The sequence below is a fragment of the Glycine soja genome, chromosome 2 (genome assembly GCF_004193775.1).
Source record: "Glycine soja cultivar W05 chromosome 2, ASM419377v2, whole genome shotgun sequence".
Classification (NCBI taxonomy): Eukaryota; Viridiplantae; Streptophyta; class Magnoliopsida; order Fabales; family Fabaceae; genus Glycine; species Glycine soja.
The window spans coordinates 10,673,042-10,693,453 of NC_041003.1; the positions used below are offsets into that span (position 1 = coordinate 10,673,042).

Below are 20,412 nucleotides of genomic sequence, written 5' to 3' on the forward strand. Positions count from 1 at the left end.
CGTAACAAGATTGACAAAACCTTAATCTTTTATTATCTTATTCAATTAATTAATAAATATTCAGGTTTTAAAATATGTTATTAAACATTATTTTACAATTTTAAATTTTATATATTTTAGTAGTGATGAATTTTTATTTTTCTACTATTACAATTTTTTTATTATTTTATTTTATTTTAAAGAAATATGATGTAAAATAGTCAAAATTTAGCATACAATTAAAATCATAATAAACCTAAAATAACTTACAATTCATCGATCAGGTGAAATTTATAAAATTAATGGTAGGATACCATTGGAAAGGTCTTCGATCTCATGTGCAGTAGTCGTTGAATCCTTGGAGGATGTTGCACTTCATGCGGTTGCCCTCCTCTTATTCTAGGACCAATTTGAGCTTGTTGCTCTTCATCATGAGGTTAGCCTCCTCTTATCTTAGGACTAATACGTACATCTAACAACATCTCTTGTTGTGGTGAGGGCATGCATGTTCTTGATAAATTTCGTGACTCTTACAATCATTATCATCATCATTATTATCATGATTACTATTAACATCATCGTCATCAATATTATCCTTATTACTCGTGTCATGAATTTGAATGAGCTTTACGAGACGATTATATTCCAATGACGGTAGGTTGTATGTGGATGGTGGTGTAGAGAATTGATTAGTGGTAGCATGAACATTGTGGAGCTACTTCGTAAACATTTGTACTCGAAAGAACTTGATGGAATTAATAAAAATATTGTGGAATACATTGAGAATCATGGTGGTTCAAAACTTGATTGTGCATGTGAATTATCATGTTGGGGCATATATCATGAAAAGCCCATTGGTTTGGTAATTGGGGTTGTGCATGCACATGTGACTGATCATGTTAGTGCATATATCCTCAAAATCCCATTGGTTGAAAGTTGGGTTTCGCATGTGACTAGTCATGTTGAGCCATATATGGCTTGAAAAGCTTGCTAATAAAAACTTGGATATATATATATATATATATATATATATATATATATATATATATATATATATATATATATATATATATATATATATATATATATATATATATATATGATTAATAATGTGATCAAGCACTCAATTAATTAATAGATCCAATTAACTTGGTTCAACATTAATTAGTAATGTGGTTGATCTATGATTAATGATGTTTTATCATCAACTTACACATATGACTAATGTGATTAAAGGAAAAGATAAAATAATTATTTAAGTAAATTTACTTTAAAAAAAACGAAAAATGGGAGTATAAATTTAAATGGTGTTAATAGAAAAATCCTTTCTAATAATTACACGTTTGTATTTGATTTCCTTTTTATGTAAAATTTTATTGGGTCAATGACAGTCACACTACAAATAAGAATAGTCTTTAATCTAGTATGTTAGAAGTAGAAGACACCCTTAATCTCTGACCATAACTAAAAAAATTAACCAATTAACATGCACATAATTACTCACAAGAGAGAGAAAATAAATATTGTTGTTCAATAAAATAACATCAATTAACCTTTTGTAACTTTAAGATAACAAAAGTTTCATACTATTTAGCAATTTCCTAATATGAGATTGGGGTAGCCGGTTGGATGAAATTTAAAAGGACACAAACCCCACATTCAAACAGTTGGGGCTACTATTTCCACTATCACACTTTTATTATTTTAACTACCAAAATTGTTGAAAAGACATCCTTGTCCTCTCCCTTGTCAATTTATCCCCACACCCCCTCTACTTCCCCTCTCTTCATTTAGAGACTCTCCCCACCCCAACTTTCCATTTTATTTTTTCACCTAAACAATTCCATCGTCGTGCCACTTTCCCTATTGTCCAAGAAATTTGATGTTGCACCACCTTGCATTGTTGAGATCAACTCACCACCATGCTACCTATGTTGTTGAGGTCTACGCACCCCACCATGTGTTGTCGAAATCAAGAAGTTTCCTTTCTCTATTGATTCTCTCCTCTAGCTGCTTCACCCCACTTAAAGATGTGGGATGAGGTCATTTAACTTACGCTTGAGAACGACAACCTCGTACTCCCTCTCTTCAACCAATGTGTCAAAGTGAAGGTTCATCTCGTTAAGTGCAACCACGGGATGGGTTTATGGGTGTGATGTTTTGAATTTGTGTTGTTGGATTTGTGATTGTTAATGGATTTGGGATGGTGGATTTAGAATGGTGATCAGGATATGTGGTGTCGAGGTAGTTGTTGTTCTGTTGATTAGGAAGTTGAAGCAACAAGGAAATACAATTTTATTTTTATAAAGTGTACAATGATATTATATTTTTGTTACATATATGGGGGTTTAAAAAAATAAAACAATAAAAATACGATTTCATTGTACATTGTACAATGAAATCGTATTTTTGTAGTTTTATTTTTCTCATCCCGCAGTCAACAATGAAAACATAATTTCATTGTACACTATACAATGAAATCATATATTTTTATTTTTTTTTATTTTTCACCCAAATATGTTTAACAAAAACACAATTTTGTTGTACATATCTAAAACGAAATCGTGTTTACATGAAAAGGGTAATTTTGAAATAACATGAAAATCTGTCCATATAGGTAGTTTAAATTGCACTTCTAGTAGTGCCAATAGAAGCTCCACAAATGGATTTGTGGAGTTCAAAGGCCAATATCAACATGAATTCGAAGATGTGCAATGGGTTGGAGTGTGGGAATTGCTATTCCCGCTTTATTTTTTTCTCTTCCCATGCGTTACTTTTTCAAAAAGTAGACAAAAGGTGTTTGTGTCCTGGTTCTATTTCTCCACACCTAACGAAATATACTCTTTTTTTTTTTTGCTTATTTTTATGTTCAATGGAGATGAGGTTTTGTTCATACACAATGTGTGTTTAGATACACAATAAAAATATGGTTTCTTTATGCATCTAAACCTAGATACACAACCTAATCACATTTTCATTATATATAAATATACATACTATTGCTTTTGATTTTTTTACATCATTATTGCTTTTGATTATTTAACTACAATATAAATTTCCTTTTTAATAATAATCAAATTAATCATTTTAGAATAATAATAATTAACATAAATGATAACGATTTATATTTTTTAATCGAATAATCCAGAGTTTAAATGAGGATTAACCTTGTGTGCCCTCAAATTATTTATATCGACCTCAGTTTGCTATTTGCCTTGCAGTGAAATTAATCTCTTTTATTATATACATATTAGTATATGTGTGAAAACTTTAGTCTATAGAAATAGAATAATAATTTTCATATTCTTAATTTTAATACTCTTAATTTTCATATTATTAGTATATGTATTAATTACATAATAAAACATGCTATAATACGTATCTACTGATTAAATTAATTTAGACTTCTGGTAAATTCCTTGAATATCCAGTTTCAAGTTTCAGTCATGATTCAAGTATAAATCTAAGCAACTGACCCAATAAAATCATGACATCATTGCGGACTCGACACTACTTTAGTTTTTATACGTTAAAAAGGGGAACAAAATGAAAACTGTTTTAATTATCCAATTATAATGAAAGGTAAATGAGGTGTGAGAATGACATTGGTGGAAATAAAAGCTGAGGACCCATAACTTTAATCAACATGAATTATTTTAGGCGAGTTGTCAGCAGGTCTTTAATTCGATATAAATTTTCGTATTTACTAATACTTTAATTTTTATCTGTGTGGATGAAATTTCCAGAAATGCTCCATTGAAGTACGACACTGCTATTTATTTATTTCTATTTATTTTCTTGTTTATTATCTTTTTTGTTACTCATGTTAAATTTTATAAACCCAATTTAAATTAAAAAATAAACTTAGACGACAGTACAATATCACATTGTAAAAAAATTCTAAAAAAATATTACTATTTTATCTATGAGTTTTCCAACTAGATAGGACTTGATTAAGTTAATCATAACGAATATATAATTATAAATATTATAAAACAAGTTTGTCCAAAAAAATATTATAAAATAAGGAAGTTAAACAGAAAGAAGCTTAAAAGTACCATTAGATAAATAATTAGTCGCAAGAACCTGCTTGGATGCATTCACTGGTGTATTTATGTTACGATATGTAAAGTTGAAAAAGAAATTAAATTTGAAGCACGACAGTAGATATGTAGCTGGAACAATATCTTCGCTTCCAGTGAAAATTTATTTCGTCAATTATGAAGGTAATTAATAATGAGCTATACTACTCAAACCAAAGTAAACACGTAAGAAAAGATGGTTGGAAAGTCTTTCACGTATTTTTTTTTGTGTGACACTACTCTTTACTACATTTGTGTACGTATGTGTGTATAAATACATTTAGAAATTTCACTTTTGCTTTTCATAAGCATTTAAGGTCAAAAGTTATGTTGTTAGACGGAATAGAAATGGAATCAGAATAATTAGAATAGGTATAATGGAGTAACTTTCAAATCAACTTATTGTTAGTTACAACTTTCAAGAAATTAATATGGAACTTACCGGTATTCATATATTGTATTAATAATTTTAATTAAAAGTAAAATATTAAACTACATACATGGAAAATATTCAAGAAAGTAATTAATTCATATTTTTTTAATAAAAATATAAAATACATTCTTTTATAAATTTAAATTTGAAAGAAAAATAATTTATTTGATAAAAAATACTTTAATGGTGATTTATACAAATATCTCGTTATATTTAATATAATGTTAATTGAATGCATTTAAACATTATGATTCAAATTAATCTATAATATAAATTATAGATAAAATTAATGTTTATCACTAAATTAAGTTACTGAAATACTTCTACTTAAAAGCAAAACATATTAACTTATCTTCGGTATAATATTTTCACTCAAGAAAAAAATTTAAAACAGCAAATGCCATTTTATTTGAAGAAAAATGTTAAGTGTAAATTGTTCTGGATGAAATAGTCAGTGATTATAAAGGTATTATGAATAATAATTATGTTTCAGATTACGTTATATTATACACGTACTATTTAATGTTTTTAAATCGATGTGGAAGATGCTTGGTTGAAAAAGGTGTTTCGTCCACTGTTATACGTAGCAATAAACTAATTAAAGATATACAAAATTATTATTTTTTCTAATACTTCTAATAATAATTTTTTTCTTTGTGATACTATAACAACTGATCGTGGATCTTAAGTTTCTATAGTATATAGTTTCAACATACACATGATTTCTTTATATGGTTTTTTGAAGGCTAAGCAACTCTATTTTGCATGCTTAGTTTTTTGGTATAAAAAAAATGATGATCAATGCAGTGGACAAGTTTTAAGTGACTTGAGGGAAACCTATTATTATTTTTGTTTAAGACTAGCTACATGTGTGTGTGATACCGCATAGGAGTATATGCTTGGGTAAACTTTTTTAATGCGGCATTAATTACCTTCCTATAGTGTTGTTCATTGTTATCAGTATGGAGGTCTGTTAAAAGGAAGAATAAAAAGGCTTAGTATATTGTTTGACATGCAGAGGTTAATTAATTTGGTCCTTATGATTGTTTAATTGTTTCGGAACTCAATTATTTTTCGTCAAGGAACTTTTCGTCTTAATGGTATGCTGGATATTTCATTAAGGTTCAATCTTGGTCCTCATTGTAGTATGTAGAATTTTATCTTTTTCTAATTGGTTCATATATAAATCTAGTCGCCTATATTTTCAAATGATTTCAGTTTAAAAACGTCTATCATATATGGATTAAAATACGTTTTGTACTCTATCAATAATATTTGTTTGCCTATAAAAAATGTTTATGCAACTATAATCTTAAGAATAATAATAAAAACTATTGATATTTGTAAATTATGACATATATCGAAACAATTTAAGCTAATATGCTTCAATTTACTTTATTTATTAAATAAATTTTCAAACTTTTATTGTATTATTTTTCATAAAAAGAGAGAAAGAAGAATTAAATACTAGTAGATACAAGTAATATTATACAAGAACCATATAAAAAGCTTATTTGGTGTACAATATTAATATAAATAAATTTTATGATGACATATATTTTGAAACGTTATTATCTGTTATTATATCTTGTTCTTATTAACCAAAATAAAGGCGATAAATAATTATCTGATATGTGCCAAAAAAAATAATTATCTGATATAATCTTTTAGTTTAATGGACGTCAATATAAAAAATAGAAATGCTTGTAAGTTGTAACCCACATTTATCTTATAAATCAGCTTGTTTTGTTCGTGTAATTGTATGCATGTGAATGTAGGAGACATCTCAACACATTTTTGTAATAAATTCCCCACTCCAACATAGGTGTGTCAAATTAAGTATATGACCTGACTTACAATGTATGGGTACTGAGTCATAATTATATCAATTTATTAACACTTAGTTTCTCCTAGTATATATAGCATCACCCTCCAACGTGCCTCCTTTGAACTCTCACAAGTTTGTTTTCTTGCCTTCTTTTTCTCTTATTCTCTACTACAACATTTTTTTTGTGTGAAATTTCTCTACAACTAAATTTCCATATAGGCTGCAAGACCCTCATCAACCTACAATTAGTTTGTTACATATATAGCTAGGTTGAACAATATGGGAAGGTCACCATGCTGTGAGAAGACAGGGCTAAAGAAAGGGCCATGGACACCGGAGGAAGACCAAAAGCTCATTGCTTTCATCGAAAAGCATGGCCATGGAAGCTGGCGTGCATTGCCTGCAAAAGCTGGTAATCAATTCAAAATCATTTTTGCATTTATTTATTACACGTTATATAAGCATCAAGGCTTTAAATTACAATTAAAATCATAATTATAATTTCATATTTTTTTTATATTATGAGAAATCATAAACAAATATGGCCGTATGCCTACGATCACAATTACGGTCACAGACACTTTACAAACCTAGATGTTAGCATGGATTGTTTTTTAAAACCCTTGATAAGCACCCTTTATAATCAAAGACGATTAATGTTAAGAAAGTATTGTTGATTAAAACATCAACTATTGAGATAATAATAAAATATAAGTTTATCTTTTAAAGTGCATTTGCTTACCTTATTGTAGTTACAAAAAATCCTTAAACATTATATTTTAAACATGAAAATAATAATGAGTTACTATCACGTACTCTTTGTTTTCCAGGGCTTAGAAGATGTGGAAAGAGTTGCAGACTTAGATGGTCGAATTATCTCCGACCTGATATAAAACGAGGGAAGTTCAGCTTGCAGGAAGAGCAAACCATTATTCAACTTCATGCCCTTCTAGGAAACAGGTCGGTCCTGATTTCTGTCATGGATCACATATAATATATAGAATAGTAATTAACTAACAAGAGTAACGATACAACATATATACATAGGGAAATAAAAACTCCCCCAACAAATATTTTACACGATTTTGGGAGATTAATTTCAAAAATAATAAAAGTTATTTTAAAGTTGATGATACGCAATTTTATATATATACATATATTATATGCATATATTATATATTTTTTTTTAAATCTTCGCACTGACGTTTTCTCTTTCATCCAATAATAAATGGTTTGTCATAAACCCTGTCACCCTGCGTAATTTATGTTCGTGATTGTACTTTTACGTGCAAGTTGCAACTAACATTTCCTAATGCATTCAATTTGCATTGGGTGTATTCGGTTAATCACGTAATTTGCCATAGTATGTATTTAACTGTCGATAATTCTTTTTATATGCATTATGTAAAAATAAGATAAATTAAAAAAATTGAGGGAGATATTAATTTGTTATTGATTTTTTTTTTAAAAAATGCTATCAGTTTATTGACAAATTAATGTATATATTATTAATCAATTAACTAACTGATAATTATCATTGTTTTGAAAAGACGTGGGACTTCGAATATAAGAATAATTGTTTTGATAGACACATGACATAGCTAGAAAGATTAAATAATTGATCATGTGACAACCTCAAAATCTTTAGTTAAATTTTTTCTTAAGAAGGTTTTAATGTTAAACATATTGGCCGGAGGCCACTATAATTAGGATAATTAGGTTCTAAACAGGATTGTATATATTAAAACAATAATCTATTATAGAATTTTAATTTAAATAGTATAAACCACACATGATGTACTTTAAATCAAGTAAATATAAATACGCTATCTGAAAAAAGGTAAATATAAATATACCTTATTTTGTGCATTTGAGTACATAACTATATTTTTTTACAACATGATCTTGTTAATAATTCTCTTAAATAATATTAATAACAATTTTTTTAAATACACGCTTTTTTATTGGAAAATTGTATTTAGTCTCGCTAAATAAACAAGTCTGATATTATAGTTAATGAAATTACAGGCAGTTCAGCATTTGTGCAATCGATATTAGCAGTACCCAATTATTTTTTTCTATATGTTGTTTTCAATTAAAAAAATAACACTCTTTTCCTCTTAATCTTTAGTTTTTCTTAATTTATTACTATTCTTTTCAATTCAAGAAAAGTAGGAAAAGACATAAGAAAAAGTGAAAAAACAACCGAATGATTTGAATCTTTATCATTAAATACTTAATAATATAATAAAAAATACTTATATTTATTATCTTAAAATATAAAATCAATAAATATTTTTTATTTATTCTCTTGTTTTAAAATAAATATCATTCTAGATTGTTATTTAACTTTTTCTATGTAATGTTATTTAAATTTTTCTGTAATATTAATATTATAAGGTTTGTTTTCTAAATTTAGAAAACAAACCTTAGTATTAATATTATATTAAAAAAGTTTAAGTAACACTTATTAAAAATATTAATAGAAAAATAATTAATATTACATTAAAAAGTTAAATATGACACTTATTTTAATTTAAGATTATTTTTTTTAATGTGACACTTATTTCAGAACAGAGAAAATAATAATTAAGAAAATATTTATAACAAATTATCATACAATTTAAATGATTGGAATATTTCAGAAACAAGTTTATTTAATATTTTATATATATATATATATAATAATTATATTCATAAGTTCACTTTCTTATCTCTCAGTTTTAATTTATTACATTTCTTTCTTTTCTATTACATCATTTTATATATGTTTCATATATTTCTCTCTTTTTTCTTTTTCTATTCTTTTTTCCTTCTACTTATGACACCCCAAAATAAGAAGAGAAATATACAATATGAACCAAGATCAATTTGCACATAAAACTTAATTAAATTTGAATAATTTTTCTCATAAATTAAAAATTAATCTTAATAGTATATATTTTACTTAAAACATTGTTGGAAATCATATATGATAATTTCTCTCAAAATTGTATGCAACTTCATAACAACTATATACATCCATATTGATTTATATCTTGAAGTTGAATTTTGCATGGACATACAGGTGGTCAGCCATAGCATCTCACTTGCCCAAGAGAACAGACAATGAGATCAAGAACTACTGGAACACCCACCTCAAGAAGAGGCTGGACAAAATGGGCATAGACCCAACAACCCACAAGCCAAAAAATGAGTCCCTAGCCTACTCCAAAGACGGCTCGAACCTTGGCCACATGGCTCAGTGGGAGAGTGCTCGGCTCGAAGCCGAAGCCAGACTCGTAAGAGAATCCAAACTACAAGAACAACAAAACAACCTCGGACCTATGTCCTCTCCTTCCTCAACACAAATTACGAGGCTCGTTCTCAACAAAATCACACCCCTACAACAAAAACAACACTCACTACCACCGTGCCTCGACGTGCTCAAAGCGTGGCAAAGTTCATGGTCAAACAACAACAACAACATTAACAAATACTCATCACTAAACGACAAGAAGAAAACCATGCATGTGCCTAGCATGTATGCCATGATGCTTTCAAATGATGACCTAGAGTCTCCAACATCCACTTTGTGCTTCCCCGAGAGCGTGCAAATGAATAATAATAACAATAACTCTAACGCTATGGTCTCAACCAACCACGTTGGGTTAATCAATGAGAACTATTTACTCCCTCCAACCACCCTGGATGAGTTCATTATTACCAAAAGTTTAGGAACAACAAGTAGTGAGGGTGCAATTGAAACCGTGAATGGTGGTGGTAGTGACTCGTGGAGGTACTTCACCAAACACAACAATGAAGAAGAACAAGTTGAAACTGATGAGAAGACAATAATGTACGACACGATTTCATGTTTGCAAGACGATGACGGTGATATTATGGTGGCTGTTGAGGCATTAAGAGGTGCTGGTTATTATGGTGATGATAATAGCAACAATAATAATGTCACATTTACGCATCTCTCTAGCAATGTCAATAATATGGTGGGTTTCGAAAACGATTTTGATTCCAATGAAGATTTAGCGGCGGTGAACTTGCATGTGAAATTCGAGGAGAATAAGGATTATTGGAATGGCATGCTTAATTAGTTAGTTATAAGTGAACAATTTTCCTAGCTAGCTACCATGTTATCATATGTAGTACGTTTGTTTGTTTCAGAGAAATAATACATTCCTTTTGTCATTCTTCACAAGGTTTTCAGTTATCTTTCTATTTATTATTTATTTGATCTTTATACTTAAAAAAATAATTAAGTATCTTATACCAAAAAATTACTAATTTTAGTCTCTCTATACATGTTTTTTAATCTGTTTTAGTAACTGTCAACTAAAATTGTTAGGATTCAGACGAAGTAAAAGAAAATGTATATGTAAGGATTTAAACTGGTTAAAGAGTATATATATGAGTATTAAACTGAGTAGTTTAAGTATATAGGAATCAATGGAGTGATTAATTAATATTGGTATTAACCTTTAAAATAAATTAAATAAAACAGAATAAATCATTAATTTGAATGTGAATTTAATTCTCTTAAATAAGATTTAAGATTTAAATCTTATGAATATAAAAATAAGTAATTGGAGAGAAATATCCTACTAAAGGGTGGTATTAATTTTCTAACAAGAAATATTTATCAACAAAATTAATGGATATTCTACATATATGCACTACTATCATATTAAAAAAATAACTGAATCAGATTTGGTGTGAAAAATTATAAGGAATATTTGATGATAATAAAAGTTAATCATAATCATAAATAATTATCAACAAAAAAAATATATTCATCATTAAATTTTCCCTAAAAATACATATCTAATAGATATTAGACTTAGCTCCTCATGTAATGGTCCTTAATACGTAGACGTACACTGCTCAATATATATTGAGCACGTTCTTTAAGATCATGTGAACTCTAATAGCAATATTTACACTTTTACGTGGTGTACTTCAAAAAATAAAATAAGAAAGGCATATGTTGACAGAAAATAAAAAGTTCTAAATAATTTTATTGTGAATGATTTTTTGTTTTGTATTTTTTAACAAATGTGCTTATATATTATAACGGTCAAAAAATTATTGATATTAATTAATAATGTAATTTAATATTTTTAAGGTGCTCAACAAGCTTCCAAGAGTTCTATTATAATAAATAATGCATCTTAATACTCTGGTTAATTAGCATTCTCGGATTAGAACCATTTTCTAGCAATATATTCTGCATAATTCAGAACCTAGTATAGAAAACATAATATAGGTAAGAAATAAATATATGCTTCAGATTGCACTAAATGAGTCTGATCCCCTGACTACAAGCTCTCCAAGATCCGTGTTTCTGGCGTCCTACTTTATTCCATCCTAGAGTATAGGTTATTAGTAAGAAATAAGAAAAACTTTACTATATTTGTATTTACATTCATTTTTTTTTCCCTTCAATTTTTCTTTTTATTGTTACCTTCATTTCTTATTACATTATCCATTATTATATCTGAGTTTTTTTCTCTTTTATTTATTTTTTCTTTATCTCTTTCTTACTTTCATCCATACACTCGAAATCTGAAGTGTACATTTAGTTTTTAGTCTTAGAAAACACACTTTGGATTGCACTTTTGTATTCATGTTGAATCATCTAAATTTATTTTGAAATACTATTTAATATGATTTTAGATAAATGTTGCATCTAAATTGATCTCTCAATTTCTTGGGGATGAACTTCAAATTATGATGAATTATTTTTGGTGGAGATTTGGAAAAAGAGATACAAGGGGAATTAAGTGGATCTCATGGGAGAAAATGTGTATATCAAAGAGTGATGGTGGTTTTGGGATTTTGAAATCTACATGCCTTTAACTTGGCCATGCTTTGCTTTCACGTATCTTCAAAGCTAAATACTACTCGAGGAATTTTATGGGTGCAACCTTAGGGCATAACCCATCCTTTGTCTGGCAAAGCTTATTTTCATCTAAGGTGGTCTTAAAAGAGAGATTTAGATGGAAACTTGGAAATGAAAAGGATATTCACATATGGAAACATGTATAACCTGTTGGATTTTTTGGACTCCCTTCCTATGTGGAGTTAAGACCCAAATGAGAAGACTCATTTTGTTTCACTTATTTAAGTGGAGAGGGGTCAAATTAGATGTATACACAGGGAGTGACTCATTTGAGAGGGAAAAACTGTTACAAATCATTGAGAGAGAAAGGAGAGGGGAAATCATTGTGATTTTCACATACCCACTAGAGAGCATTTTTCATATTGCAATTGCATATTCGTTCACCGTTGGATCGGGCTGATTTTTGGATAGCATGTTTTACGCGCGTGATACTTTAAATTGTTTGGTTGGATTAGGAAAAAGATATCTAGAGAGAGAGATAAGTGTTTCACATTATATGCTCTATATTTTGGAGTCTTATCTTCTTGTCTCTATTGTACCAATTGGGGGTTTGTTTTGATTTGACTGTTTGTAGCACGTTTTAATGCACTTGTTGGAGGTTCTCTTGTATCTTCATTGATTATAGTGGAGTTATTTCTTTGATCTGGACGAGCCGTGATTTTTACTCTTACATTGAGGGATTTTCCATGTTAAACAAATTGTGTCTCTGTTTTTTTTTTTAATTTCTATCTTACACTCTATACTTTATTGGTACTCCTCACAGGTTCTTGCAAGTTTGGAGAATTTATTTTCGCTGCCTATTACATTATTATAGAGTTTGTTATTGTGTTGACTTATTTCTCTCATCAGAGTGGTATTAAAGCTTTTTGGTTAATGAATTTTTCTATTAGAGGAGCATATGAAGGGTGATAGAGACAAGAGCAGGAGCAACTCCAGGTCTCGGTACAAGAATGTTGAGTGTCATTATTGTCATAGAATTGGGCATGTCCAGAGGAATTGTTTTCTATGGAAGAAGGAGAGTAAAGACAAAAAGGATAAGCAAATAGAGAAGGATCATGATGATGACCATGTGACTACTGCTACCAGTGATGATCTTGTTATTCTCCATGACCCTGATTCACTTAATCTTGTATCTGATGAAAGCATATGAATAATTGATAATGGTGTTACACTGCATGTTACAGCCAGGAAGGAGTTCTTCATATCTTACACTCCAGGTGATTTTGGAGTCTTAAAGATGGGTAATGATGGCGTGTCGATCCAAGGTGAATGGTGTTGGTGATGTTTGTTTGCAAACCAACATGGGAATGCAATTGCTACTTAGAGGAGTGAAACATGCTCCAGATGTCTGCTTCATTTTGATCTCTGTGCAAGTACTTGATGATGTTGGTTATGATAACCACTTTGGTTCTGGAAAGTGGAAACTCACCAAGGGTAACCTGGTTGTGGTCAAGGGGGAGAAAATTTCAAAGTTGTATTGGACAAAAGCTTTGGTTGCTAGAGACAGTGTGAATGCTATGGATATGGAGGCATCTTTGTGGCATCGAAGGCTTAGTCATATCAGTGAGAATGGGCTGAATTGTTTAGCCAAGAAGGATATACTTCCAGGATTGAAGAATGCAGATTTAGAGAAATGTTCTCATTGCATGGTTGGTAAGCAAACCAGAGTATCCTTCAAGAAGCATCTTCCCTCCAAAAAATCTAAGTTGCTTGAATTGGTGCATCTAGATGTTTATGGCCCTTTGAAGGTGAAATTCTTTAGTGGTGCACTCTATTTTTTTTTTACCTTCGTTGATGACTATTCCAGGAAACTTTGGGTCTATGTTTTGAAGACAAAAGACCAAGTTCTTGAGAAATTTAAGGAGTTTCATGTCTTAGTTGAGAGGCAGTCATGTAAGATGCTGAAACGCATTCGTATTGACAATGGTGGTGAGTATTATGGACCATTTGATGTCTACTGCAAGCAGCATGGTATTGCTTAGGAGAAAACTCCTCCTAAAACTCCTCAACTGAATGGTTTGGAGAAGAGGATGAATAGGACATTGATCGAGAGAGTGAGATGTATGCTCTCTGAAGCAAAGTTACCCAAGCACTTCTGGGGTGAGGCATTGTACACGACGATGCATGTTATCAATCTTAGTCCTATTGTTGTTTTGAATAGTGAGGTGCCGAACAAAATTTGGTTTGACAAGAATGTGAAGTATGATCACTTAAGAGTTTTTGGCTGCAACGCTTTTGTGGATGTTCCAAAGGATGAGAGATCCAAGTTGGATGCAAAGTCAAGGCAATGTATCTTCATTAGTATATCTTCATTGGTTATGGTGAGAATGAATTTGGTTACATGTTTTATGATCTTGTTGAGAAGAAGCTTGTTAGAAGTCGTGATGTGAAATTCATGGAAGACCAAACCATTTAAGACATTGATAAGGTGGAGAAGTCTACACCCAAGGAAGACAACGGTGTGGCTGATTTTCAACCAGTTCAGCCGCCTATTCAGAATCTAAATACTGATGTTCAGAATTATGTTGCCAGTAACCTGGAGATGAGGTTCTTGTTGATGATGATGATGAAGAGGAGCATGGCATGTCACAAGATGAAAATCTTGGTGATGCTACCGAACCACCTCAAGTTCAACTCAGGAGGTCCAACAGGGAGAGACAACCTTCTAAGAGGTATTTTCCTAATGAGTATGTGATCCTAACAGATGATGGAGAACCTTAGTGCTTTAGAAAGGCCATGGAAAGTGAAGAAAAGAGAAAGTGATTGGATGCAATAAAGGATGAGATGAAATCCATACATGATAATCACACTTTTGATTTAGTGAAGTTACCTAAGGATAAGAAGGCCTTGAATAAATGGTGGATCTATAGGGTAAAGCATAAGAGTTACTCTACATCTCCGAGGTACAAAGCCAGATTAGTGGTGAAGGGCTATAGTCAAAGGAAGGGTGTTGATTTTAATGAGATCTTTTCTTCTGTGGTGAAAATATCATCCATTAGAACCGTGTTAAGTTTCGCTTCTACTCTTGATTTGGAGGTAGAGGAAATGGATGTAAAAATTGCTTTCCTTCATGGTGATTTGGAGGAAGAGATCTACATGAAACAACCTGATGTTTTTCATGTTGAAGGGAAAGAAAACTGTGTGTCAGTTGAGAAAGAGCCTATATGGTTTGAAGCAGGCTTCGAGGTAGTGGTATAAGAAGTTTGAGTCTGTTATGTGTGAGCAAGGCTACAAGAAGACTACTTCTGACCATTGTGTCTTTGTTAGAAAGTTTTCTGATGATGACTTCATTATCTTGTTATTGTATGTTGATGACATGCTTATTATTGGGAAAAATGTTTCCAGGATTGACAAGTTGAAGAAGCAATTTGGTGAGTCATTTGCCATGAAGGACATGGGAGCTGCTAAACAGATTTTTGGCATAAGAATAATGCATGACAAAAAAAGAGAAGAAATTGTGGTTGTCCCAAGAACACTACATCAAAAGAGTGTTGTACAGATTCCATATGGAAAAGGCTAAGGTGGTGAGCACTCCTCTTGCTACTCATTTTAAGCTGAGTTCTAAACAGAGTCCATCAAATGAAGCTGAGAAATTAGATATGCAACAGGTTCCTTATGCATCTGTGGTGGGAAGTTTGATGTATGCAATGGTATGCACAAGACCAGATATAGCACATGTTGTTGGTACAGTCAGTAGATTCTTGTCAAACCCAGGTAGAGAGCATTGGAATGCTACGAAATGGATTTTGAGGTATCATCATGATATTGTTGATATGAGGCTTTGTTTTGGTGGTGATAAACCTACTTTGGTGGGATACTCAGACTCAAATATGGCTGGAGACATTGATTTCAGGAGGTCCACTTCGGGCTATTTGATTAAATTTGCAGGGGGAGGTGTGACTTGGCAATCCAAGCTACAAAAGTGTGTAGCTTTGTCTACTACAGAGGCAGAGTTCATTACCATTACCGAAGCAAGCAAAGAGTTTCTATGGGTGAATAAATTCTTGCAGGAGCTTGGTTTTGTTTAGGATAAATATCTACTATTTGTGGATAGTTAGAGTGCTATTCATCCTTGTAAGAACTCAACCTTTCATTCAAGGTCTAAGCATATTGATATGAGGTATCATTGGATACGAGATGCTTTGGATGCTAAGTTGTTAGAGTTGACCAAAATTCATACCGATGATAATGGTGTTGATATGATGACTAAGGCATTACTAAGAGGGAAGTTGAAGTTTGTTGTGAGATCGCCGGTTTGGCGGTCACCTCCACAAAGTTGTGAGGGGGAGATTTAATTTGTTTGGTTTTTTTGGCTTCCTTCCTATGTGAAGTAAAGACCCAAATGAGAAGACCTTTTTTTCTCACTTATTTAAGTGGAGATGGGTCAGATTAGATGTATACACAGGGAGTGACTCATTTGAGAGGGAAAAAAAATTAGAAATCATTGAGAGAGAAAGGAGAGGAAAAATCATTGTAATCTTCGCATACCCACTAAAGAGCGTTTTTCAGATTATATCTGCGGATTTGTTCACCGTTGGATCGGGTTAATTTTTGGACAACAGTTTCTACACGCATGATACTTTAAATTGTCCGGTTGGATAGGGAAAAAGATTTCTGGAGAGAGAGATAAGTGTTTTACATTATCTGCTCTATTTTTTGGGATTTTATCTTCTTGTCTCTATTGTACCAATTGGGGGTTTGTTTCAATTTGATTATTTGTAACACGTTTTAGTGCACTTGTTGGAGGTTATCTTGTATCTTCATTTATTATAGTGAAGTTATTTCTTTGGTCTGGATGACCCGTGATTTTTATCCTTGCATTGAGGGATTTTTCACGTTAAACAAATTGTGTCTATGTTTTCTTTAATTTCTATCTTGCGCACTATATTTTATTAGTGCTTCTCACAGGTTATTACAAGTTTGAAAAAATTTATTTCCGCTGCCTATTACTCTGTTATAGAGTTTAGTATTGTGTTGACTTATTTCTCCCATCACAACCATGCATCTAAAGGACGAGAATGCTTGTGTTACAACACCTATGGTGGAAGGTGGGCAGGAACTAAAAGTTTCTAATAATATTATTTCTCCCATTAATGATTACTAGGACATCAATACTATTAATCAGATCTTTTCACTACAAGATGTCCAAGCTATTGCTACACCTATCTTGCCTATGATAGATGGAGATTCACGCATCTGGACTCTCACCGATCAAAAATGGTACATGCACTGTTCGTAGTGCTTATTACATGATGATGAAGAAGTTTGTGGATTATGATGAGTTGATAGTTGAAGGAGATTGGAAATTGCTTTGGAATATTGATGTTTCCCCTAGAGTCAAATTGTTCTTATGGAGATTGTGCAGGAACATGCTTCCTTCATGGGTCAAGCTTCGTACTCGTGGAGTCTCGTGCCCAATTACATGTTCTTTGTGCAACATTGATGTTGAGACCACTAGTCACATCTTTGCTTCGTGCCATGTTAATGCAGGTTGCTAGGATTCATTGCATCTTCGTCAGAAAGTGGAGAGCTTGCTCCATCGAGTGTTGATGATTTAATTTCCCTCAACTATTCTTTAAACTTTTGCAGTCAGAAGAAGCTATTCAGTTTATGCAAGCAAGAGGTTATTCCCTTGTTACCTTCGAGATGGATTGTAAAGGAGTAGTGGATAAAATAAGGCGATCCGATCCAGATGAGTCCGAGATAGAGGTTCTGTTATTCAACATAGCAGGAACCTCCTAACTTTAAATGAATCTTATGATTTATCTTTTATAAGAACACAAGTAAATGGAGCTGCTCATAAATTATCTAGAGTCACACCATCTTATCCTATGTTACTAATTGTATTGAATCTTTGATTCAATTAAATGTTATAAGTCTGTTTTTTGTCAAAAATAAAAATAAAAATTATATGTTTGATCTCACTTTGAGAAATTAATTTTAATTTAAATTAATTTTAGATAATTTTTTCATTATATTAATTTTTTATATAAAATTCTACAACAAACTTGTTTTTAAAATAGAAACAACATAAAATATACAATTTCTTGTTGAAGTATAATTCATAGTTGTATAGATTCACATTAGATCATCTATAATTACGTTGAAATATAAATTAATGTAATTTTAAATCATATTCATATTTGGTCTCAAAATGTAATTTTGAGTTAGAACTTAAAAGTAACTTTTATGTTAAATAAAAAAATTTATACTAAATTTTATTATGAGATTGCCTTTTAGAATAAAAATATTTAAACATAAACATTTTAATTTAAAATTAATTTAGTAAGTATTCACCTAAATGTGTTTGATCTCATTCCATCCCTTCTTGTTCAATTATAATTCTCATAAATCTCGCAAGTACAGTTCTTACTATTATTTTTCTTTAATCCATTCTTTAGTACTATTAGATAAAATTTTATGTTTTATTAAAATTTGTAAAAGAAAATAGAATAAAATAAGACTATTTTTTTATTTGAGTTATTTAAAATAGAATGAAATAAAAAAAATATTATAAATTGCACTTTATTTCATCTCATTTAATATTTCTCTTCTTCTCTCCAATTTGAGGGTAAAAGAAAGGAATGATCAATTTTTTGTTTCATTATTAAAAAAATCCAAAACAAAATTATTTTATTTCTTCTAATTACATTGTGTTTCATATTAAGCATAATCTCACTACCTTTTATTAGTGATTTGGCTAGAAAAAGGAAGAGTTTAATATCTAGTATGTAATCACACACACATGCACACACATCCATAAGAGATACGTATCTAGGGGTGGGTAAACGAACCCAGGTTCATGAACTGGCCCGCAGAACCTATAGTCCGCGCGGGTAACAGATCAATTTTTTTAAATAGTTCATAGTTATGCAATATTTTTGAGTCCACCCTACTTAACCCGTGGACTATGCGGGTTTGGTCCACGGGTTGTCCATAAGTCCGTTTAATCCATGGTTTGAGAATGCCACCAACTACAGTACCTTAAGAATCTCGCTTATCCAAATCTTTCGTTGTTGGCTTGTGATATTTTGAGCATCTAAATTACAACTATGGCTTCCAAATCGACATTTAGTATTGGCTCATGTGTGCTTAACAAATATCGAACTAGGCTTCTTGGTGATAATGTGCAAGCCTTAATATGTACTAAAAATTGGTTAATATGATTTGATGAGCAAGGTAAATAATGTGTAATAATTGTTGTCTTTTAATCACTTAAATTGAGTTGATTCTAATATTTATTATCGTTTTGAGTTTTAAGAAAAGAATATGAAGATGCGGAGATGGAGAAGGCTCAAGGTACTTCAAATATGGAATCATTTGTTGTTGGAGATGTTTAAGTTTCATATTTTAGATTTATTGCTTGAATTTTCTTTTGTTAAGACATTATTTATTTTATTTATGCAATTGACTAATTGTTGATATTTTATTTACATTTATGTTAAACTTAATTTGATTGTGTTGCATTTTTATTAAAATTAAAATTCTTTTAAAACTAGACCCACGGACCGGTCCGTTTGACCCGCGGGGCGAGAACAGACCAATTTATTAGGTCCGTATAAGAATGCGGGACGGACTAGCCCGGTCCGCTGTCAATGCAGGCTTATGCGGACGGACCGGCCCGCTTACCCACACTAGACGTATCAAGTGAGAAGATCAAGTATTATATATAATCATTCATAAATGATTATAATTAAAATATATTTAATAGTCACACAACTTTGGCTCTAATAATAAAGTATGAGCTTGTGTTGCATTGTACTCTTAGTCTTATGTTGTATTTTATACCATCGTCATTGTCAAGCTAATTTCAAGAAAGAAAGAAAAAATAGAAACTGTTTTGCCATGCTAGCCTTGTTGAAGGAAGCATTTCATGATGAATCAGTTATATGTTGTTGGTGTTCTGTGTCTTGTCTCTACGGTTGCATATAATAAATAAGCAAACAAAAAATAACATATCAGAGTTCAGAGCCCACAAATAAGCTTGAAGAGACGATCTGAATGAAAAATAAAAATAAAATTAGAGAAAAAAAACTCACCTCGTTGTTTACATACGACAAAATAACTTGGTGGTGTGTAGAGATGAAGCATTTCATATATTTAAGACAGTGTTCTTTGAAGATTTATCTTTACAAAATTTAATAATTCTTTGGTTAAAAGCATAAACAACCCTTTCCTCGAGGAAGATAAAGAA

General features: G+C 30.9%; 2 protein-coding genes across 2 annotated transcripts; both read left to right on the top strand.

Moving 5' to 3' along the window:
• The first annotated feature begins 6,457 nt into the window (after positions 1-6,457).
• On the top strand, positions 6,458-10,510 carry LOC114386768 (transcription factor MYB106-like). Its single transcript, XM_028346815.1, has 3 exons — positions 6,458-6,734; positions 7,153-7,282; positions 9,390-10,510. The coding sequence occupies exons 1-3, from the start codon at positions 6,602-6,604 to the stop codon at positions 10,411-10,413; spliced, it is 1,287 nt and encodes a 428-aa protein (XP_028202616.1). The 5' UTR covers positions 6,458-6,601; the 3' UTR covers positions 10,414-10,510.
• Positions 10,511-17,398: 6,888 nt separating this feature from the next.
• LOC114372590 lies at positions 17,399-17,960 on the top strand. The gene is made up of 2 exons (XM_028330240.1): positions 17,399-17,698; positions 17,808-17,960. The coding sequence occupies exons 1-2, from the start codon at positions 17,399-17,401 to the stop codon at positions 17,958-17,960; spliced, it is 453 nt and encodes a 150-aa protein (XP_028186041.1).
• The last annotated feature ends 2,452 nt before the right edge of the window (positions 17,961-20,412 follow it).